General features: G+C 44.2%; 1 protein-coding gene across 2 annotated transcripts in view; it reads right to left on the reverse strand.

Annotated features, from left to right (window-relative positions):
* Positions 1-25,982, reverse strand: part of INPP4B (inositol polyphosphate-4-phosphatase type II B) — a 1,297,521-nt gene that overhangs the window by 826,262 nt on the left and 445,277 nt on the right. For both annotated transcript variants that reach the window (XM_073549778.1, XM_073549777.1), the window contains 2 exons: positions 13,396-13,514; positions 2,006-2,122 (listed from right to left, as the gene is read on the reverse strand). In XM_073549778.1, the coding sequence (XP_073405879.1) occupies positions 2,006-2,122; positions 13,396-13,514 (236 nt within the window). The remainder of the gene's footprint in view (positions 1-2,005; positions 2,123-13,395; positions 13,515-25,982) is intronic.

Below are 25,982 nucleotides of genomic sequence, written 5' to 3' on the forward strand. Positions count from 1 at the left end.
TTTTTACATCTGCGCATGCTCAGATCCAATTGGCCAGCCCCCAGGAAACAGATATAACCTGCTAGACGGATCTGGCAGAACAACATCCATTTCTACAGTTCTCCAAAATTTACGCCGGGTCCGTTTTTTCTAAAAATAGCCGGATCCTGCCTGACGGCAAAAAACTGATGTGTGAAAGTAGCCTTAGAGAAGCTACATCTTAAAATTTCCTTCTTTTCCAGAGCATCATGGTTTAATCTACCATTATTATTATTATGAGTGACGTATTAATTTTCATACAGGAAAGATATATATCTTTGTACAGTGTTAGCCAATAGATAGAATAATATTCAGAATTGAGAGTCCTCAGTGGTTGAAACCTTTTAATGGCTAACTGAATGGTAACAAATTGCAAGCTTTCGAGACTACGCAGGTCTCTTCATCAGGCTAGACTAATACAAAATCTGATTTTGTATTAGTCTGGCCTGATGAAGAGATTTGAGTAGTCTCGAAAGCTTGCAATTTGTTACCATCTTTTCAGTTAGCCATTAAAAGGTATCAACCACTGAGGACTCACAATTCTAAATATTCTTATTATTTTAATGTTTTTGTTATACATGAAAATCCAAATAAAATCAGTTCATAAAATATACCGCTTTCAGGACTATTTATGGCTGATAAAGGATTTTTTTAGACACTGGGGTCTACTAAGGATCATAGTCTGAACACATTAGATAGAGTCATGCCAGGTTGGCAAATATTACAGATGAAGCGCTAACTGATGTGTTACACCGGTCACACTCAAACAAACAAACGGATATGTTCAGACATTGTCATAAACTGTTTCGATTATCAGAAGCCTCAACTCGTCTTGAATTTAAAGCCAAGACAAGATGGTGTTACAGAGGTGTGAGACCATCTATATAATCGCAGAGACACGCTTGGTATGATTGGAATCCATTAGACAAGCATCAAATCATGTTCATATAAATCTCCAAAACATAATGCAAAAGTGACCAAAGATACCAGGATGCTGTTGAGAAGTCTTCATCATTATATATCATACAAATAGAAGTTTGTATATATTTATATTTCATTGGTTTGATGAAGAAACGTCTTTTAAAAAGTCTGCATCCCTTAGATCTACTCAAGTAAGCTACATCTCATAGGCACAACCATGCATATATAATTGCTAAAAAAATATACTCTTTTAGATAAAATATGGAAAACACACAAACTTAATCCATATTAACGAGCTAAACAACATAATAAATTAGGGATATGAGAAGGAACCAAACTGACTATCCAAGGTCTCTACAAAGCAAGAATGATACCAATCGGCAATGACCTGAGTCTTCCGAGCTTATTAAAAACACAATCCCGACGTCAGCCAAAGTTACAGACGCGATAAGAAATCTGGTAGACTAAGCTTTCCAGACTGCTAGCCAAAAACACATGTTCATATCATACAGCTTTTCGGAAGGGCGAGTACTTACTTAATGGTCTGCTAACATTGATATAACAGGTTACCAGATTGCTGTGAAGAGGCCCATTTGTACAAGCCATATTTCTTGTAAGGTTATTTGCAGTGTTTAATTTAATCCATCTGTTCTCTTTCTCAGGCTGCAGAAAAGCATGAGACGTGCTCCATTGAGCTTTAAATACAGCTGCAGTTAACCCCTACCCTTCTAAGCCCAAAGATAAGCTTAAAGAACAGCATCCTCAGTCAAACCAGCAGCAAAAATAAGGGTTTGGTTCATAAAAAATGAATGCAGAATATTCATTTTTAAAGAGCTGGTGCTCGGTCTCTGTGGCCTTTGAACATAGACCAAAACAGCATTTTCCAGGCTTGAAAACATCCACTTATCACTTTAAAGTGTAATTAGGGAGCTCAGCAAATAGAAAATGGCCCATCCAGTCCACTTACCCTGTCCATTGCTCGCTTTAATGTCATTCTAGAGAGCCCTGAAGTGGATGGAGGCAGGCAAGTAGTGAGAAATGAATAAAGTGCCAGTGGGATACTCACAGTTTCTTGAGACTTATCCTTGACATCATACACCGTGAGCTTTATTTTGGTTTCTTCGTAGATGGGATACTCCGAGGGAAACGTCACACCAGTCAGAAACAGTGGGTCTCTTGTTCCCTGTATAGCACAAGCAGACAGACTGAGCTCAATGAGGTGGCAGCTGCTGGCAGCACAGAAAGCAACTGACAGACAAGCATGCAGACGAGAGGGCGAAGCGAAAAAAAAACCTAGATATTAATTTCAAAGAACAGTTTTCATTCCTTCGAAAGACGGCGGCCTCTCCTATCTACCAGCAGGTCTAGTGATGGTGCCGGAGTCTGAGCATTCGCTCAGTGGCGGAGTGAATGCCTCTCTGTCATCATTTATCAGAAGCGTTATTAGCGCGCCGTAATAAACTGTTTATTTCCTACGCCAGCCTGTTTTTAAAAAGTGTTTCCTTAGGGCCAGCTGTCACACTATTTTGTGTCTCTTTTGAAGGGACGTGTGCTGCAAATTGTACAAACAGCCAGAAACTATTCTGATTAAGACACACCAATGGCGGCAGCTGTAATGAGGGCAGCATTTGGGGATTACATTCACACAGCCAAGCGTTCCGCGGACAATGATATCTATTTTGACAAACCCTGTTTGCTGTCAGGTTCACGTGCAGATTTCGACTTTGTTCTCGACAGTTGCCTTTTATCCATTCACTCCATTCTATAACACCCAGTTGACCTAAATATCCAATGAGAACATCTCATTTAAAATACAGCTAACAAATCTCTTGTATCCGTCAGGACACTTAATTCACCTGAACAGCGGTGATAATTTTACAAATGGGAGGAAACTACTTCTGTGGATTTCAGAAAGTAGCCTAAACTGCACTTTACACCGAGCCGTATAGCAAAGCATGCATTCAGAGTTATAGGTAAAGGATGGCTTAATAGGAACTAAACTGGGAGCAAACATGCCAAAGAGCGAAAATTGATTGTAAATGTAAGGGCAGGTGCGGATGGCTGTAGACTCTCTCATCTGAGATAATTGGACAGATTATGCAAATCACACTCCGATCAATCTCTGATCACAGTGTGCTCCGATTCTCTCGGAGTGCACAATGAATACCCGATCAAATCTGGGCCATACAGGGATTTTTTCTTTGGACAGGCTTTGACCAAAAATTTGGACATGTGCATCGACTGCTGATCCAATACACTTTACAAAGCTGTCAAACAAAAGTAACAGCCAACTCTCCTTACCTCCCAATACACAAACAAAGATCAAACCGAAAGTGAATATGTTCTGAAAAGGGGAGAAAGATATTGGCCGATACCACTGGCAGCAGCTTATCGTCCGTTCAAAAAAGAGATTGATATAATGAGAACAAACCGAACAAAAAAGGTCATAACAAAAGGTGAGACAAAAATTAAAAGTATGAAAAATATTGCTATTTGAGACAAAAAATAAAAGGTAGGCAATAAAAGGCACTAACAGCACATGAAGATACCTGCAACTCACATGAGACATCCCCCTGAGGAAGCGACAGTAACGCTTGCGAAACACGCATCAGGGTACCTGGCCTCAGCTCGACCAGGTGTCACCGCATAAATGGGTAATTTACCCTTTGATTCTTAATCTTTCATATTATTACGTAACGAACACAGAGTTTCGGTATAACTGTATTATATGGGCCTTACAGCGGCATGGTCTGATCTGTGATGACTCATCCAGTCTCTCTCATGTGGTGTGGATGGGCTATTTTTGATTTATCCCATTTTCCTACCATGTGACCATTCATACATAGGATTAGAATAGTTTGAAAGCGGTGTTCTGTTATCTTGTCCTGGTCCTAGTCTGCGGCCTTAATATCATTGTCAGTAACACTCACGGTTCTCAGTCCGTCCACTTCAGAGGTATCTCACATACCACTCTGTAGTGTCCTGCCTGGACACAGTGAGGTGTGTCCACTCTCACAGACTCCCATACACTCACTGTCCAGTGCTAACTACACCTCCATTACATAACTTGTAACCACACCCACAGGTGAGGTATGGATCACATGGGCTGGTCACATGGTCTTGACCTCACTGCAGGTCCTGAAACACACAACCACACACACAGGAAAAAAGGGGTACAGTTAGCACCCTCACTCAGAGGTGAGGTAATATGGGTAGCCAGACCCTCCCATCTCTCATAGCTACCCACAACTCGGACCCAGGTGCACTAAACGACATATTAGTGCTCATGTGCACTAAAGACAAAATACTCAGAGTTGCATCACAGGGAGCATCCATCCCTGTGACATATACCTCCCATTAACCACGCGACCACCAGTCACATCACAATATATATATATATATATATATATACACACATACACACACACACAGGGAATATGGTAGAATTGTAATTTTGGAGGCAGATGCTGTGATTTTAAAATGGTTCCTCCAGTTCCTATAAATAAAGCTCAATGAAAATCAGCATGGCACAGAGTATGTTGATGCACTGAAATATATACTGTGAATTAATGTGGCTGCCTAGGACTATTAGCATATCCACTGAGCCCAGGGAAGAATCTATGCGTGCACGCCTTTGTGGGTGATCTGTATGTAAATAAGAGCGGCAGAGTCACACAGTGCATGTTAGACTACACATATATATATAAGCTTCATTTACAGCAACTCGGTCGCATTCTTTGTGTCCTACAGTCAACCACCATATGCGTAGCACCAGAGTCCTCTATTTATTAAATGGGCTTACCACAGGAATTATTCTGCACATAAAGGATTGTGAAATCTGTTGTGAAAGCATTACCAACCCTCTGTTGCTCTTCTTTGTACAAAACCTTTATCTGAAGATATTCAATGAGAAAGACCTGTTGCGAGGGACACATAACCTGACAACTGCGAATAAGCCTACAGTATAATAGGGTAAAGGGAATCTGCCAGTAAAATCAACCCTTGGACATGCAGGTCTTTGAAATGTTAATCCATTAATACTTTCATATCTTCTCTCTGTAGCAGCATTTAATTCATATGTAAATGATACATTAGGTGCTCTGGGCATGACATAGCACTTCCTGAGTCTTGCTTCCAGATGCTTTTCCCCGCCCCCTACCATCCTCTTTAGGTTGATACATTACTATAGTTTTACGGTGGCTGCAGACGAGAGTATGACAAATTGTTAAATTGTCTGCGTTTTATCCATAAAACATGATTTTCTTTTTCTAATTTACATCCAATTTTCATCCGTGTGCCATCTGTGTAATTGTTTTTTACATTCATGTGACAACTGTGAAATGTCTGTATGACATCTATGTATGATCTGTTTTCATACTACCACAACACAATAAAAAAATGTACATCATCAAATACCATTTCCTAGGTTCATAAAGGAAATATATACAGTAGGTAGAAATCGGATGCCGCTCGGATGTTCCAAGAGGTATCTGTTTTCTTTTATGCACCCATAGACTTTAACGGGCGAGTCTCATCTCAGACTTGGAAGAAAATAGAGCATGTAGCAATTTTTTTCCCTCATGGATCGTCAGACTGAGAAAAGAATAGTTCATCTGAACAGGTCTATTGATTAACATGTGCTGTCAATGAGCTAAGCGAATTTGGACAGAACAAGTCCAATTTATAAACTTGCCTGTATGAGCCCTTAACGTTAGAAACTGCCTTGATATTGGACAGGCATTATCAGCTCAGTTTCTGGATTGTAAAGGCTGAGGGCCTTTATGTGGAAGGGGACTTAGGTGGCCCCGGATAATTGCCCGGTCTACACCCCTAACACAGGCACTGGTAGAGGCAGACTCAAAGCAGTTGACATATTTACATATTTCCTCCTTGCCTTTCCCATTAGAGCTGGTAAATTCAGATTAGAAAAGAAATGTAGCCGACAATGGATAAATTACTTGGTCACAAAAAGAGAGATGCACATGAATGTGTCGTTTAGTACAGACAGTGGACCCAGGCACACCGGCACCTGAACGTGTCCTGTTAGTGCCTAGCATACATAAAGCTGAGCAGCCATACAAGAGCTGATCCAGCAGTACAGCCAATTACATTATTTCCAATATTTGCATCTACATTTCAGTTGCATCATGAGTCACGTGATAGCGATCAGTCAGGCAGCAGTGCGATATGGATCTGCTAAAACTACAGTAGTAACCCACACAGGATGTGTGCAACAAACAGCTGTATAGCAGCTTTACAGACCATTCTTTATTTTGACTTTGAAAAGACTTTTGGCTACAGCTGGTCATTCAGAGGTTCATTTACTTCTGATTCAATTTTACGATCCTAATACTAAGGTTGCCATCCTTCATGTCTTGGTTGGGGACATGTGGAAAACTAATCTGCAATGATCCAAAAGATGTTCTCCATGGCAAAACACATTCTTTTGGGACCGCCAGGGTGGCGTAGGAAACTTATAGGCCATGAAATCCTTCATGAAGATTAAATATGCAAATAGCCCCTTCAGAGAAGAAGAGAGGAGAGGCTCACAGTTAGCATTAGGGCTTCTGCTCTCTTCCTCCGTGAAGAGCCCATGTGCATAACACATTGAAAGAAAAACCCCATTTTAGCAAATATAGTATGCGTGAACGTCTGCAAATACATCTCCTCACACTTAGATCAGTGATAACCACTTCCCCAAAAAGTTGTGTATGCTTATGGGCATTGTAATGGGGACACTATTAAAGGGAACCTGTCATGTAAAAAAAATTCTATTATCCTGTTGATATGGGGTTAATATGCAGTTTAATAGCGTTCTGAAGCTGCCCAGTGGCAGCACTGAGAGCCCCGCTGCCGGGAGGAAATGAACTTTATTACTTCCGGCAGCAGTGGGCTTTCAGTCATAGGGCTGCAGCTGGCGTGGATTCAGTCGCTGTTCAGTGCATAGTGAGCAGTGGCCGAAACCATGTTTCGGGAAACAATAAGTGCCGGGGATGCAGTTACAGCCATCTCTCACGATGTACTGAGCAGTGACTAAAGCTGCACGGCTGCACCCCTGTGAATGAAAACCTAAGGCCGCTGGGAGTAAGAAAGTTAATTTCCTCCTGGCAGTGGGACTCTCAGTGTGGGTGCTGGGCAGCTTCAGGAAGCTATTTACCTGCAGTATTACCAGGGGCATAACTATCACGGTCGCAGCAGTCGCCACTGCGACCGGGCCCGGGGGGAGTCAGGGGCCCGGCAGGTCAGACGCACGCCGACACCGCAAAAAGTTAAAATCTGTTGCCATGCTGGAGATTCCTCCCGCATAGCAACAGACAGACCTGCCCTCCACCTGACCTGCAGGGTGCACACAATTCAGCACAGCAGCCGACAATTGAACTAAGGAAGAGCTGAAGGACCTGTGGTGACCTCATCATTATCACAGGTCTTCACCATTAATCAGCTCCACCCCCTGATCACATGATGGGGACGTCCCACAGGTCCTTCAACTCTCAGTGCAGCAGCTCCTGGTTGTGTGCAGCTAGTGTTCTCTCGTATCAGCCAGCAGCAGATTTCCGGTTCCTGCCATTCCAGTGAGATTACAGGAGGGTTTGGTGGAGTCTTTTTTGGTGCTTGTGGCAAATCTGTGAGAGGAAAGTGTGGGGTGAGATCAGAGCCATTCCTGTGGAGGCTCCTGCTCCATGTGACTGTGGCTCCTCAGTATTTTGGACGTGCAGCATTGTATGGGACTGCACATGATGAAGGGGGAAGGGGCAGATGAGGCAGAATGTGGAGTCAGACGGGGCAGAATGTGGAGTCAGATGGGGCAGAATGTGGAGTCAGATGGGGCAGAATGTGGAGTCAGATGGGGCAGCATGTGGAGTCAGATGGGGCAGCATGTGGAGTCAGATGGGGCAGAATGTGGAGTCAGATGGGGCAGCATGTGGAGTCAGATGGGGCAGCATGTGGAGACAGATGGGGCAGCATGTGGAGACAGATGGGGCAGCATGTGGAGTCAGATGGGGCAGAATATGGAGACAGATGGGGCAGGATGTGGAGTTAGATGGGGCAGCATGTGGAGACAGATGGGGCAGAATGTGGAGTCAGATGGGGCAGAATGTGGAGTCAGATGGGGCAGAATGTGGAGTCAGATGGGGCAGCATGTGGAGTCAGATGGGGCAGCATGTGGAGTCAGATGGGGCAGAATGTGGAGTCAGATGGGGCTGCATGTGGAGTCAGATGGGGCAGCATGTGGAGTCAGATGGGGCAGCATGTGGAGACAGATGGGGCAGCATGTGGAGACAGATGGGGCAGCATGTGGAGTCAGATGGGGCAGAATATGGAGACAGATGGGGCAGGATGTGGAGTTAGATGGGGCAGCATGTGGAGACAGATGGGGCAGGATGTGGAGACAGATGGGGCAGGATGTGGAGTCAGATGGAGCAGGATGTGGAGTCAGATGGGGCAGGATGTGGAGTCAGATGGGGCAGGATGTGAAGATAGATGGGGCAGGATGTGGAGTCAGATGGGGAAGCATGTGGAGACAAATGGGGCAGCATGTGCAGACAGCTGGGGCAGCATATGGAGACAGATGGGGCAGGTTATGGAGTCAGATGGGGCAGGATGTGGAGACCGGTGGGGCAGAATATGAAAACAGATGGGGCAGGATGTGGAGTCAGATGGGGCAGCATGTGGAGTCAGATGGGGCAGCATGTGGAGACAGATGGGGCAGCATGTGGAGACAGATGGGGCAGCATGTGGAGACAGATGGGGCAGCATGTGGAGACAGATGGGGCAGCATGTGGAGACAGATGGGGCAGCATGTGGAGACAGATGGGGCAGCATGTGGAGACCGATGGAGCAGGATGTGGAGACAGATGGGGCAGCATGTGGAGACAGATGGGGCAGCATGTGGAGACCGATGGGGCAGCATGTGGAGACCGATGGGGCAGCATGTGGAGACCGATGGGGCAGCATGTGGAGACCGATGGGGCAGCATGTGGAGACCGATGGGGCAGCATGTGGAGACCGATGGGACAGCATGTGGAGACCGATGGGGCAGGATGTGGAGACCGATGGAGCAGGATGTGGAGACAGATGGGGCAGGATGTGGAGATAGATGGGGCAGAATATGAAAACAGATGGGGCAGGATGTGGAGTCAGATGGGGAAGCATGTGGAGACAGATGGGGAAGCATATGGAGACAGATGGGGCAGGATGTGGAGACAGATCATTATACTATACTAGATTATGGCCCGATGCTATCGCATCGGGAGGATGCGATAGCATCACACCTCTTGCCATGTTAACCCTCAACACATACACTCCTCAACACACACTCCTCTCACCTTTCACCATCTCCACTCACTCTTTCACTCCACATACGACCCCTTCTCTCACTCAGTCTCTCATACTCCGTCATCGCCGCTGATCCACGATCCCCGACATCTTCTTCCGCCGGCGCCATCCTGGATCCAGACGTCCTCCACGCCGGCGACATGTTCTTGCAGCGACGCCATCTTGAGTATCGTGAAATCCCGCGATACTCAAGATGGTGTCGCCGCAAGAGCACGTCGCCAGCGTGGATGCCGTCGGGATCCAAAATGGCGTCGGCGAAATCTCGTGAGATTTCGCCGACACCATTTTGGATCCCGACCGTATCCACGCCGGCGACATGTTCTTGCGGCGACGCCATCTTGAGTATCGCGGGATTTCGACGATCCAAAATGGCATCGCCGCAAGAACATGTCGCCGGCGTGGAGGACGTCTGGATCCAGGATGGCGCCGGCGGAAGATGTCGGGGATCGTGGATCAGCGGCGATGACGGCGTGAGTATGAGACGGAGTGAGAGAAGGGGTCGTATGTGGAGTGAAAGAGTGAGTGGACGTGAGTGGAGATGGTGAAAGGTGAGAGGAGTGTGTGTTGAGGAGTGTGTGTGTTGAGGAGGAGTGGTGTGTTGAGGGTTAACATGGAAAGAGGTGTGCGGTGACGTCACCGGTTACAACTGGACGGAAGTTGTTACAACCGGAAGCTGCTTAGGGCATTTATTATTATAGATATGACTATGGGGTGCACAATACTTTATAGAAGGACTATGAGGTACATTTTACTACTATGAAGTACTATGGGCTGTGCATTATACTTTAGGGACTATGGAGGTGCATTTGATTATACTACATGGATGACTACGAACTGTGAAGTATATTATATAGAGGACTATGGGGGTGCATTATATTATATGGAGGACTAAGGGAGTGCATTATACTTCTTATATGGATCCCCATGACTTCTATGTAAGCCCCTGATGAGTATAATGGTTTTTTTTCTTTTATACATTACAGAACAACGACAGTACGGGGGACAAATATATACCAGGATTGGGCACGGATAGTTTGGCATGGGGGCCCCATTTGAAAGTTTGCATCGGGGCCCATAACTTTGTAGTTACACCACTGAGTATAACCCCATATCTGCAGTACAGTTTTGATTATTTTAGGATTAAAACTTATAGTATAAAAATGAAGATTAAAGACAGTGAAGTCCTAAATCTGAGACAATAGTTCTTTTTCTAAATGAGATAAGCATGTTACTTTTAAAAGGGAATCTGTCAGGACGTTTTTGCTACCTCATCTGAGAGAAGCTTAAAGTAGGAAAAGAGACCCTGAATCCAATGATGTATCACTTAGATGTATCACTTAGATTCTTGGGTGCAGCAGTTGTGACACAATCAGAGTACTTGGATGAACAATGCAGCAGAGCTGACAAAGCTACCCCTGCCCAGACCACGCTCTGAATGTACATTGTGTATTGGCAGTGAACTGCTTATCATGTGGGGGGGTGTCGGACGACCTTGCACCAGGCAGGTAGTAAGAGCAGGGATAATCTCCTAGTGACAAAATCTTCATTGTAAGTAAACAAAGGCATACAGCCTGATAAGTGACACATCCTTGAATTCAGCATTTTGACTCCTGTCTACCTCATGCTGCCCACAGATTACACAGCAAAACCTGCTGACAGATTCCCTTTTTCACTGAATAGACTGCTCATCTGTAATGCCAAAGGATTTAAGTGGCATTATTTATTAGTATGGTAAGAAGATGCATCATTTCACACAATCGACTTTATCTGCACTTTCATTCAGCTTTATTAATGATCTGCAGACAAAGCAACAATGAGTGTGTTTCTGAACCAAAATAACTTTTTTTTTAGATCAGATAATAAAGTGTATTTACTCGCATTCATCAATGTGACAAATTAAAAATTCAGTTTTGCAACATCTGACAAACAATTTTGTAGATTGGAAGCTTTCTGAATAGGTCTAAGTGCACGCTCGCTTAAAATGATCAAATGCAAAGTTATAATTATTCCATACTAAAAATTATCCGTGTGCTATATAATTAAATGGTAATAAATGCATCAAGCACGGACAGCCAGATATTTACTAGAATAAATGCTATAAATAGGAAACTACAGAAGGATCTTCGCAAGTCTCCTAACAAATGCACTATATAATATTGCGGATCTCGCATAGCTGTGTATTTTTTTGCCCGTACTGTTCTCAGCATTGACATCCACAGGGCAAGCAGTCAGGAAATGGAGTAGAACAAGAAAGTGTTTCTCCTCAGGATTGTTCTGCTACATTACTGCTAATGCCAGTGAAGTGATGGAAGCATCCCGAGTACGGCCATTAGCCTGGTTTAGCAGATCCGCCAACTCCCACTGCTTATTTGTGAATCTTGCTGGTTTTAAGTCAGATTGTGATTTCTCGCATGACTGACAACACAAACTTTATGCTATATGGAATATAAGGGGTGCTCACTGTAAATGAGTTATGGTGCTCTGAAGAACCAAGTAGTAACAAAGTAACAAAAACTTCAGCACTCAAATGATAGGTTTATTATGCAATATGAAAAATAAGGCAAGAACCACCACCATACAAAAAAAAAAAAAAAATGGCCCTAATGGAAAACAGATGTACATCTGCAACATTTCGGCATAAACAAGCCTTTTTCAAGCCAAATCTGTATGGAAACATATAGAAATAAAATTAAGATCCAAATTGGTATGCAACCAGTTACGGTATATGTATTGACAACAAAAAGGATCATAATCAACAAAAGATAATGCTGGTAATAATGAACAAGAGTGTAGACATCACCGACAGTCCAAATAATAGAGATAATAGTAATAATAATAATAATAATAATAATAATAATAATAACAACAACAGTACCATCAGTGGCATGGTTAAAAAAGACAACAGTACAGATGTGTAAGCATTAAGACCAGATAGCATTGGACCCATGAGGGGGATCGGATAAGGAGTATAAGTGAAGTGAGTCCAGAGAGTAGGCAGAGAAAGCCAAGTGTTACCTATTATGGAAACTACTCTCCATTCATGCCTATGCCTTTTGCTATTTTGTTACATTGACTTTATAATTTTTCTTTTCTCTCCTTTACTATCTGCTTTTGAATTGGGCATCTCTGGGATCAGTGCAGGTATCAACCTGATAAGCAATCCTCTACCCAGCCAGCGATACCTGCTACAGATTGACCATCAACTCCAATATCAGGCTGGTCCCATCAACGACAAGCCGTATGACAGTATCTCACGGCGTACACGGAAAACCAGCAAAAAAGCAGCATAAACCGAGCCGAGGAGTGTCAAGAGCCTTGCAACAACCTTCTTGGGATGCTTAAAGGGTTATAAAATCACTGCAGTGTACCAACACCGAAGAGGTTAGAGGGAAAAGAAATCTGGGTCATTCTTCAAGTCGAAAATGAATGTCTACGCTTTTTTTTGCAAGCAGAACACTCCAGACAGTAAAGAGCTGAAGCACTGAGATCTGTAACAGGCTGTTTAAACCATTCACTTGCAGAATAGCTAAAGGTTCAGATGCTGCCAACCAGATTAGCAGTCAGCTGGAAATCTGCGTCTATAGGAAGCACGCTGGACCGCTTCATCCCAGGCTATAAAAGCCTTAGGAGCTGCAAATGTGTCTCGCAAACTATTTCTACAGCAAAGCAAACTGGTTTACACACCATGTATCCTGTGCTACAGTTTTCTCAAAACTTACAGGAGGTGCCATGACTAATGGAAACAGTGCCCTTCCTGACTGCTGCCACCACTGTTTCCTTGTTCCCACCTCTTCCCCGATTACCATCGATCCCATCAATGTTTAGGATCGCCCCCGCACTCCGCATACGTACGTACCCTTGCCTTCAACCGAAAGCACATTCTAGAAAAAAGGGTGAAATCTTTGCAATCCTGGGATTAGTAAGCTGGGATATCCCTGCAGTCAGCCATGGAGTGACCTGTCAGCTGTTTCTATGTAGCAGAGAAAAATGCTGGTCATGAATATACATGCTACTTGCTGGCAGAAATCCCCAACATAGTTCTAGATGGAGTCACCCAATACAAACGTGTTGTAACCGGTCCGGGCAGCGGATGAAATAATGTACAAAAAAAAGGCTCACCTCTACTATTTCTGTGTTAGCGTATCTGGTTAAAGTCTGCTCCGCTGGATATGCCACCGAGATCTGTACAAATGTGTTCAGCTTTCCATCACGGGCAGCAGTCAGTAAATCCTTGCATGCTACAGGAAGAAGAAAAAAAAAAAAGAGAAAAGCAAATATAAATAGACTGTAAAAGTGCTGGGTTAATGTGCCACTGGGCGAGACAGGCTTATAGCATGAGCTGTGAATGACATCTCTGGAGACGCAGCTGATTTAGCAGAGGAAGTCCCTTGGAGTTACCTTTGCAGACATAGGAAGTCACATGTTAGAGCTGAGAATTCATTTCCACAAGCGGCTCCTGTAAGATTTCCCAGCCAGAGGCAGAGCATTGGAGTATAATTGCAGGCTAATCCGCAGCCAAACACACAAGCAGCAGTAAGAGAATCAGCACATCAGCTCTGACCTTAAAACCCGAGCAGCGTCACACACTCTGTGGTCACAGAGCGCTATGGAGGGATCTGTCACTAAAGAGGTTACTGATTAACTGGCTGGGTCACATTTGTCCAGGATATACACATACACAACACACAGCGACTCTAAAGACAATGTGTGTTTGTGTATTACTTGGAGACAGACACACGGGTATGTACACACACGCGTACACATATACAGGTGCTTCTCACAAAATTAGAATATCATCAAAAAGTTAATTTATTTCAGTTCTTCAACACAAAAAGTGAAAATCATATTATATAGAGACATTACAAACAGAGTGATCTATTTCAAGAGTTTATTTCTGTTATTGTTGATGATTATGGTTTACAGCAAATGAAAACCCTAAGTCATCATCTCAGTAAATTACAATAATTAACAAAAAACACCTGCAAAGGCTTTCTAAGCATTTACAAAGGTCCCTTAGTCTGTTTTTGTAGCTCCACAATCATGGGGAAGACTGCTGACTAGACAGATGTCCAGAAGGCCATCATTGACACACTCCACAAGGTGGGGAAGCCACAGAAGGTCATTGCTAAAGAAGCTGGTTGTTCACAGAGTGCTGTATCAAAGCATATTAACGGAAAGTTGTGTGGAAGGTAAAAGTGTGGTAGATAAAGGTGCACAAGCAACGGGGATAACCGCAGCCTTGAAAGGATTCTTAATAGAGTTGAGCGATACCGTCCGATACTTCAAAGTATCGGATCGGAATGGATCGCCCGATCTTAAAAAAAAGTATCGGTATCGCCGATTCCGATACCGGAAGTCTCATTCAAGTCTATGGGACTTCCGGTATCGGAATAAGAAAAATCCTGTTTTTCCCTTGTACAGCCTCTCTGGGGTCTGTATGGGCCTTTCGGGGAGCTGTGCCGGCCTGCCAGGGGGTCTGTGCAGGCTCCAGTGGTCTGTGCCGGCCTGCCGGGGGGCTGTGCCGGCCTGCCAGGGGGGCTGTGCGGGCTCCGGTGGGCTGTGCAGGCTTCGGGGGTCTGTGCAGGCATCGTCCGATGGGACTACAAGTCCCATCGGGCGATGCCTGCTACCATGACAGTGATTGACACATTAGCCAATGATGGGACAGTAGTAGTCCCATCATCCGGCTAATGTGTTGAATATAAAAAAAAAAAAAAAATTACATGCTACATACATACAACATGCATACTACATACATGCTACATTCATACTACATACTACATACATGCTACATTCATACTACATATATACTACATGCAACATACATACTACATACATACTACATGCAACATACATACTACATATATACTACATGCATGCAACATGCATACTACATATATACTACACGCTACATACATACTACATATATGCTACATACATACTACATATATACTACATGCATGCTACATACATACTACATATATACTACATGCATGCTACATACATACTACATGCTACATACATACTACATACATACTACATATATACTACATGCATGCTACATACATACTGCATGCTACATGCATGCTACATACATACTACATACTACATGCTACATACATACCACATATATACTACATACATACTACATACATACTATATGCATGCTACATACATACTACATATATACTACATGCATGCTACATACATACTACATGCTACATACATACTACATGCATGCTACATACATACTGCATGCTACATGCATGCTACATACATACTACATACATACTACATGCTACATACATACCACATATATACTACATACATACTACATACAATACATTCATACAATACATACATAGACATACAGTACATATAACATAGAGTAACATACTTACCAATACTTGTCACATTGTTCCCCGAAGCCATTGTCTTTTACAGAATAAATATTAACATAACAAACCACAAAAATACTCACCCACGATCCGAAGCAGTCCATGAGTGTGTCCCATGACGATCTTGGGTAGAGAACTGCAGCATCAGCTGTTGCTGCCGTTCTCTACGGGTTGCAGGAATCCAATGACGGAAGGTAGGTATCCTTCCGCACTGTATTCCTCCGCCACTTAAAAAAAAAAAAAGTCCCTAGTCTCACTTTATGAATGGCATAAAGTGAGACTAGGGACTTTTTTTTTTTTTAGTGGCGGAGGAATACAGTGCGGAAGGATACCTACCTACCGTCATTGGATTCCTGCAGCCCGTAGAGAACGGCAGCAACAGCTGATGCTGCAGTTCTCTACCCAAGATCGTCATGGGACACACTCGTGGACTGCTTCGGATCGTGGGTGAGTATTTTTGTGGTTTGTTATGTTAATATTTATTCCGTAAAAGACAATGGCTTCGGGGAACAATGTGACAAGTATTGGTAAGTATGTTACTCTATGTTATATGTACTGTATGTCTATGTATGTATTGTATGAATGTATTGTATGTAGTATGTATGTAGTATATATGTGGTATGTATGTAGCATGGAGTATGTATGTAGTATGCATGTAGCATGCAGTATGTATGTAGCATGCATGTAGTATATATGTAGTATGTATGTAGCATGTAGTATGTATGTAGTATGTATGTAGTATGTATGTAGTATGTATGTAGTATGTATGTAGCATGTAGTATGTATGTAGCATGCATGTAGTATATATGAAGTATGTATGTAGCATGTAGTATGTATGTAGCATGCATGTAGTATGTATGTAGTATGTATGTAGCATGTAGTATGTATGTAGCATGCATGTAGTATATATGTAGTATGTATGTAGTATGTATGTAGTATGTATGTAGTATATATGTGTTATGTATGTAGTATGTATGTAGTATATATGTGGTATGTATGTAGTATGTATGTAGTATGTATGTAGTATGTATGTAGCATGTAGTATGTATGTAGCATGCATGTAGTATGTATGTAGTATTTTTTTTTTTTTTTTTTTAACATTTAACACATTAGCCGGATGATGGGACTACTACTGTCCCATCATTGGCTAATGTATCAATCACTGTCATGGTAGCAGGCATTGCCAGATGGGACTTGTAGTCCCATCGGACGATGCTTGCACAGACCCCCGGACATCAGCACAGCCCCCCGGCAGGCCGGCACAGCCCCCCGGCAGGCCGGTACAGACCCCCACAGGGTGCACAGACCACCGGCAGGCCGGCACAGCCCCCCGGCAGGCCGGTACAGACCCCCACAGGGTGCACAGACCACCGGCAGGCCGGCACAGCCCCCCGGCAGGCCGGTACAGACCCCGGGCAGTCCACACAGCCCCCCGGCAGGCCGGCACAGCCCCCCGGCAGGCCGGCAGAGACCCCCGGAAGGCCCGAAATGACGGCGCATCATGATGCGCACACACCGCGCATCATGATGACGTCAGGCTGTCAACCAACTTTGAACTTCCGATTCCGATGCCGACTTCCGATATTGAAAAAATATCGGAAGTCGGTATCGGAATTCCGATACAGCAAGTATCGGCCGATACCCGATACTTGCGGTATCGGAATGCTCAACACTAATTCTTAAGAAAAGGTCATTCAAAAATTTGGGGGAGATTCACATGGAGTGGACTGCTCCTGGAGTCATTGCTTTAAGAGCCACCACACACAGACGTATCCAGGACATGGGTTTCAAGTGTCACATTCCTTGTGTCAGAAACATCTTACCTGGGCCAAGGAGAAAATGAACTGGACTGTTGCTCAAGGTCCAAGGTGTTGTTTTCAGATGAAAGTACATTTTTCATTTCATTTGGCAATCAATGTCCCAGAGTCTGGAGGAAGAGTGGAGAAACACACAATCCAAGCTGCTTGAGGTCTATTGTGAAGTTTCTACAATCAGTGATGGTTTGGGGAGCCATGTCATCTGCTGGTGTAGGTCCACTGTATTTTATCAAGACCAAAGTCAGCACAGCCATCTTCCAGGAAATTTTAGAGCACTTCATGCTTCCCTCTGCCGAAAAGCTGTTTGGAGATGGAAATTTCTTTCTCCAGCAGGACTTGGCACCTGTCCACACTGCCAAATATACCAATACCTGGTTTCAAAACAACAGTAGCACTGTGCTTGATTAGACAGCAAACTAGCCTGACCTTAACCCCATAGAGAATCTAAGGGGTATTGTCCAGAGGAAGATGAGAGACACAAGACCCAACAATGCAGACAAGCTGAAGGGTGCTATCAAAGAAACCTGGGCTTCCATAACACCTCAGCAGTGCCACAGGCTGATCGCCTCCATACCACGCCACACTGATGCAGTAATTGATGAAAAAGAAGCCCGACCAAGTATTGAGTGCATTTACTGAAAATACATTTCAGTAGGTCAACATTTCAGATTTTAAAATCATTTTTCAAGCTTTTGTTATAAAGTATTCTAATTTACTGAGATAATGACTTTTGGGTTTTCATTGCTGTAAGCCATAATCATCAACATTAATAGAAATAAACACTTGAAATAGATCACTGTGTGTAATGACTATATATGACATGTGAGTTTCACTTTTTGAATTGAAGAACTGAAATAAATTAACTTTTTGATGATATTCTAATTTTGTGAGAAGCACCTGTATATAAACACATGCACAACACACTGTGACTCTAAAGACAATGTGCGTGTGTATTAGGCTAGTTTCATACTAGCATATCTACACGCAGTGCACGGCGCCGCCAAGCCCCGCCCCCTGCCGCGCCCCCTCCGGTCATCTCCTCCTACTATCGCACAGCGCTTCATGCAATCTGTGCAACCTATCTTTAGCATAGGGTGCGCAGACCGTGCGCTGGCCGTGCACTAGTAGGATTTTGCGTGCACTGCGCCCTTTCGACGGTGCGCCGATGTGTGCCGAACGCACTATGTTGCATTTTGGTGCGCTCGGCGCACCGTCAAAAGGGCGCAGCACACGCAAAATCCTACTAGCGCATGGCCAGCGCACCCTATGCTAAAGATAGGGTGCGCAGATCGCATGCAGCACTGTTCGATAGTAGGAGGAGATGACCGGAGGGGGCACGGCAGGGGGCAGGGCTTAGCGGCGCCGTGTGCTGCGTGTAAATACACTAGTGTGAAACTAGCCTTACTTGGAGACACACACAGGTATGTATATACATACAAACACACACACATATATACACACATACATATGTAAGGGGAGTAGATAGACTGGCTCATGCCCCACACTCCTCACACACGTCCCTGAGAAGCTGGTACATTTGATATAGTATACTGTGGAATGTAATGTATATTTGACATGTCTGATATATTTGGTGCTTCCTATAATATTTTGTAATGGCTTGTATATATCTATATTACCTTCCATGGCTGACAATGCTGCTGTATGTATATACAGTTGTGGCCAAAAGTATTGACACCCCTGCAATTCTGTCAGATAATACTCAGTATCTTCCTGAAAATCATTGCAAACACAAATTCTTTGGTATTGTTATCTTCGTTTAATTTATCTTAAATGAAAAAACACAAAAAGAATTGTCCTAAAGCCAAATTGGATATAATTCCACACCAAACATAAAAAAGAGGGTGGACAAAAGTATTGGCACTGTTCGAAAAATCATGTGATGTTTCTCTAATTTGTGTAATTAACAGCACCTGTAACTTACCTGTGGCACCTAACAGGCGTTGGCAATAACTAAATCACACTTGCAGCCAGTTGACATGGATTAAAGTTGACTCAGCCTCTGTCCTGTGTCCTTGTGTGTACCACATTGAGCATAGAGAAAAGAAAGAAGACCAAAGAACTGTCAGAGGACTTGAGAAACCAAATTGTGAGGAAGCATGAGCAATCTCAAGGCTACAAGTCCATCTCCAAAGACCTGAATGTTCCTGTGTCTACCGTGCGCAGTGTCATCAAGAAGTTTAAAGCCCATGGCACTGTGGCTAACCTCCCTAGATGTGGACGGAAAAGAAAAATTGACAAGAGATTTCAACGCAAGATTGTGCGGATGTTGGATAAAGAACCTCGACTAACATCCAAACAAGTTCAAGCTGCCCTGCAGTCCGAGGGTACAACAGTGTCAACCCGTACTATCCGTCGGCATCTGAATGAAAAGGGACCGTATGGTAGGAGACCCAGGAAGACCCCACTTCATACCTCGAGACATTAAAAAAGCCAGGCTGGAGTTTGCCAAAACTTACCTGAAAAAGCCTAAAACGTTTTGGAAGAATGTTCTCTGGTCAGATGAGACAAAAGTAGAGCTTTTTGGGCAAAGGCATCAACATAGAGTTTACAGGAGAAAAAAAGAGGCATTCAAAGAAAAGAACACGGTCCCTACAGTCAAACATGGCGGAGGTTCCCTGATATTTTGGGGTTGCTTTGCTGCCTCTGGCACTGGACTGCTTGACCGTGTGCATGGCATTATGAAGTCTGAAGACTACCAACAAATTTTGCAGCATAACGTAGGACCCAGTGTGAGAAAGCTGGGTCTCCCTCAAAGGTCATGGGTCTTCCAGCAGGACAATGACCCAAAACACACTTCAAAAAGCACTAGAAAATGGTTTGAGAGAAAGCACTGGAGACTTCTAAGATGGCCAGCAATGAGTCCAGACCTGAATCCCATAGAACACCTGTGGAGAGATCTAAAAATGGCAGTTTGGAGAAGGCACCCTTCAAATATCAGGGACCTGGAGCAGTTTGCCAAAGAAGAATGGTCTAAAATTCCAGCAGAGCATTGTAAGAAACTTATTGATAGTTACCGGAAGCGGTTGGTCGCAGTTATTTTGGCTAAAGGTTGTGCAACCAAGTATTAGGCTGAGGGTGCCAATACTTTTGTCTGGCCCATTTTTGGAGTTTTGTGTGAAATGATCAATGTTTTGCTTTTTGCTTCATTCTCTTTTGTGTTTTTTCATTTAAGACAACTTAAATGAAGATAATAATACCAAAGAATTTGTGCTTGTAATCATTTTCAGGAAGAAACTGAGTATTACCTGACAGAATTGCAGAGGTGTCAATACTTTTGGCCACAACTGTATGTTGCTATGCAGGGTAAGTGTAGGAAACAGATTAGCCATTAGAGGGGGCACAATAGACTTAGATAGGAACTAGTTAGTTAGGAGGGACCAACAGGGCTAAGTTAGAGAGAGCTTCCTGGGTTCAAGGAGTAGGGGCTGGGAGCCCGGCCAGGGCAGTTGTGCCCTGCAATGTTAAGGCAGAAGATCCCAGCTCGTCCAGGGACTAGAAGCTAACAGTCACACAAGAGGTGGGGGAATAAAGGGCAGCATCAACATGGTGACAGCTAATTACATGGGATCAACCCCAAATGTCCAGGGCGTAACGGACAGGGAACTCCAGAAGCGGATTAGGCTGACCAGACAGAGTGCTGCGGTATTGGAGGCGACCCTGCAATATTCCTGGAGGCGTAAGGGACAGCACGGGGAAAGGAAAGGTTATGATGTGTGATGGATCCTGTGTTATACCTTTGACTAATCTGGATGAGCTGAGACAAGAACTGAGTAAAGTTGTTTGTTTAAAACTGGATCTGGACTCGGCCTGTTTTTGCATGTTGTTTGGGGGAGGAACCCCAGCAGACCAGAGAGGACTCTGATGTGCAAGTAAGTGAACCATCAAATGCACAACCAAAGGGACAATGTATTTATGTGACGGAGGTCCAGGGTGCGGCAGTATTGCCACCCTCAGCCACGACTACCCCCCTGGTCCCCATTACATATACACACATACACAACACACTGCAAATCTAAAGAAAATGTGTGTGAGTTTATTTTACTTGGAGACACACACCTCACACATGGGTACAGTATATATATATACATACCTACACACACATATGCTTGTCACCCAACTAACTCAGAAATACATACAAGAGTAAGGAACAAATAACTAATAACTAGAATGTTATAAGTTCTGTCTGTGTCTGCTCCTGACACAAAGGGCCCCTGTGCAAGAACTGTATAGTGCGCCTTTGTCATCCAAAAGTTTACCATAATGCATCCACCCATGTGTCTGTGATAGAAGTTGCTTGCACGCTGCTCCTGAGGTGGACATTGATCTCTTCACATTTTAGGTCCTTGTGACCATGTATAGGATGCACCTATGGTATGTCTGCCCCCCGGATCGGGTATGATATATATGTGTGTAAAACACACTCTATAATATTGCATCTGCAACACCAAGAAAGAAAAGTCAAGGAATTATGGAAATCACAAGATCAATAGATATGCTAATGATATGTAAATGCTGAAGAAGTGGAAGCAGAATTTTCAAAACATTTTGATTTATTCAGAATCAAGTATGAGTGCCCTGAGCAGAAATACTGTATACACACTTACATGCCTTGGTATTAGAGATGCAGATCTACCAGTTCTCTGAATTTTGTGCTCTGTATGATCCTGCTCACTCCACTGATTGGCAGCTTTCAGCTCATGTACAGTATTCATAGAAAGCTGCCAATCAGTGATGGGGGCATTTTTATACAGAGCTTATTATATGCTTTACTACTTGGCAGCAGGTTTACTAGTCCTGTAATAATAACCTCCTGCTAATAAAACAGTGATTTTATCAAGACTACACTAAGCAGGCCAGAAAGTAACACATCGCTGGAATCAGAGTCTCAGATTCCACATTATGCGGCTCACCGATTAGGTGGCAGATTCCTTATAAACCACGCAGGCTGTTCACACTAGCATGAGCAACATGCTACCTAGCATTGTCGTGCTGAAAAATGTCTTCTGGGACACTGGAAAAATGGATGGCCGTACCACTGGTTCCACAACCATCTTAATGTAATGCCAAGGTGCTAGTGTACATGGAACGAAGACTACAGGGAATTGGTTATTGTACATTAACCAAACTCAAACCGTAGAACTGCAGTAATGTTCCCTCGTGAAGTCCTATTCATGGCTTTGCTCATGTGGACTCTAAACTAATCTTCAGCTACTATTGTGCTCAAGATAAAAGTAGAACTCATCACCAAAGAGGATAGATCTCCATTCCAACCTCCATTGCTCGGTTCCAGCCTTCTACCTCCATCTGCAGAACATGGATAATGCAATGAAGAGGCATTCAGGTCTTACTCCCATAATTATGGTGTGATGTTTGGCAGCCAGAACCTACTAGCGTACATCCAGGGATACTAACAACCAGTAGTGTAGCTATTGGGGGGGCAGAGGGGGCCAACGCCCTGGGCCCCGCAACATGCAGGGGCCCACTGGGAGACAGGGTTACTTATGTCATGAGACCATGTCTGAGGTGCAGGGAGAGAGCAGCACAATGCTGGCTCCCCTGTCTGACAGACCGCACAGTGACAGATTGCAGAGCCAGAGTCTCAGTCCCTGCAGTGTACTGCTATCTCACTGGAGAAGCTCCTTCCTGGCTGCAGCAGCTGCAGTTACTTTCTCTCTGTGCAGACTCTGATTGGCTCAGGCATGCTGGGTCCTAGTGCCCTCCTCGCATTAAACTGGACACTTCCTGGTCCTGCCTCCGTGTGCCTGCAAACTTCATCGGTAAGTGGGGATGGAATTTATTAGATTCATTAACTTTGGGCATGTCATGATCACTGTGGGTTGAATGGGGGTAAGGGGGTATTGTGGGGGGCTAGGGCACTGGGGTGTGAATGTGAGAGGATGGGGGTATTATAGGGGAGAGGAGACAGGGCACTGAGGGTGAATGTGAGAGGATGGGGGTATTATGGGGAGAGGAGACAGGGCACTGGGGGTGAAAGAGAGGATGGGGGTATTATGGGGAGAGGAAACAGGGCACTGGGGGTTAATGTGAGGATGGGGTATTATGGGAGCTGAAGTGGGGGACAGGGCACTAGGGGGTTAATGTGAGAGGATGGGGGTGTTATGGGGAGAGGAAACAGGGCACTGGGGGTGAATGTGAGAGGATGGGGTATTATGGGGGCTGAAGTGGGGGACAGGGCACTGGGGGGGTTAATGTGAGAGGATGGGGGTATTATGGGGAGAGGAAACAGGGCACTGGGGGTGAATGTGAGAGGATGGGGTATTATGGGGGCTGAAGTGGGGGACAGGGCACTGGTGGGTTAATGTGAGGATGGCGCATTGTGGGAACTAGGGCAGTGGAGGGGATAATGTGAGAGAATGGGGTATTGTGGGGGCTAGAGCCCTAGAGGTGAATGTGAGAAGACGGGGAAAGGAGACATGGTGCTGTAGTGTGAATGTGAGTGGATAGGAGTATTGTGGGTGTTGGGGTGGTGGAGATGAGATAGGGCACTGGGGGGTGAATGTGAGAGGAGAGGGGGTATTGTGGGAGAGGGGGACAGGGCACTGGGGGCTGATTATTATACTGTTTTGATATGAAATTATATGCACTCCCATCACATGTCAAAGTTGCTGTCTTGGGGGGCTGGAGATAGGGGGCTTTTTATCCTTGCAAGCTGGGACTTTTATAAGTATTAGTATGATAAGCATAACAATACAGGTTAACAGCAATAATACATTAATAAGGGGTTAATATCTAAGTATTAGTATAACCAGGATATGTATAAGGCCATGGTCAGACGTGCGAGTGTGATGCGAGAAACTCACGCAAATCTCTCGCATCAACACCCGGCACTGCCGTCGACACTTGGACCAGCGTGTGCGGCTGCATAGAAATACATACAGCCGCACACTCCGGTCCCGAGTGCCGGCGGCAGTGCCGGGTATTGAGGTGCCAGACTCGTGCAAGTCTTTCTCGCAAGTCTGAACCCGGCCTCAGCATAAGGGCGCAGGCAGACAGCCATATAACTCATGTGAGGATTGCTCCTGATGGCTGTCACTCAGTGCCGTGGTGCTGTTACATCCGCCACTTTCTACAGTTAGGTCCATATATATTTGGACAGAGACAACATTTTTCTAATTTTGGTTCTAGACATTACCACAATGAATTTTAAACAAAGCAATTCAGATGCAGTTGAAGTTCAGACTTTCAGCTTTCATTTGAGGGTATCCACATTAAAATTGGATGAAGGGTTTAGGAGTTTCAGCTCCTTAACATGTGCCACCCTATTTTTAAAGGGACCAAAAGTAATTGAACAATTGACTCCAAGGCTATTTCATGGACAGGTGTGGGCAATCCCTTTGTTATGTCATTCTCAATAAAGCAGATAAAAGGTCTGGAGTTGATTTGAGGTGTGGTGCTTGCATTTGGAAGGTTTTGCTGTGATGGAAACATTCGGTCAAAGGAGCTCTCCATGCAGGTGATACAAGCCACCCTTAAGCTGCAAAAAGCAGAAAAAAAACATTGCTACAACATTAGGAGTGGCAAAATCTACAGTTTGGTACATCCTGAGAAAGAAAGAAAGCACTGGAGAACTCATCAATGCAAAAAGACCTGGGCACCCACGGAAGACAACAGTGGTGGATAATCACAGAATAGTCTCCATGGTGAAGAGAAACCCCTTCACAATTGCCAACCAAGTGAACAACACTCTCCAGGAGGTAGGCGTATCAATATCCAAATCTACCATAAAGAGAAGACTGCATGAAAGTAAATACAGAGGGTTCACTGCACGGTGTAAGCCACTCATAAGCATTAAGAATAGAAAGGCTTGACTGGACTTTGCTAAAAAACATCTAAAAAAGCCAGCACAGTTCTGGAAGAACATTCTTTGGACAGATGAAACCAAGATCAACCTCTACCAGAATGATGGAAAGAGAAAAGTATGGCGAAGGCGTGGTACAGCTCATAATCCAAAGCATACCACATCATCTGTAAAACACGGCGGACGCAGTGTGATGGCTTGGGCATGCATGGCTGCCAGTGGCACTGGGTCACTAGTGTTTATTGATGATGTGACACAGGACAGAAGCAGCCGAATGAATTCTGAGGTATTCAGATTCATACTGTGTGCTCAGATCCAGTCAAATGAAGCCAAACGGATTGGTCATCGCTTCATACTACAGATGGACAATGACCCAAAACATAAAGCCAAAGCAACCCAAGAGTTTATTAAAGCAAAGAAGTGGAATATTCTTGAATGGCCAAGTCAGTCACCTGATCTCAACCCAATTGAGCATGCATTTCACTTGTTAAAGACTAAACTTCAGACAGAAAAGCCCACAAACAAACAGCAACTGAAAACCACCGCAGTGAAGGCTTGGCAGAGCATCAAAAAGGAGGAAACACAGCGTCTGGTGATGTCCATGAGTTCAAGACTTCAGGCAGTCATTGCCAACAAAGGGTTTTCAACCAA

This window comes from Dendrobates tinctorius, unplaced genomic scaffold (genome assembly GCF_039654945.1).
Source record: "Dendrobates tinctorius isolate UK_male_01 unplaced genomic scaffold, ASM3965494v1 ptg000161l, whole genome shotgun sequence".
NCBI classification, from domain to species: Eukaryota; Metazoa; Chordata; class Amphibia; order Anura; family Dendrobatidae; genus Dendrobates; species Dendrobates tinctorius.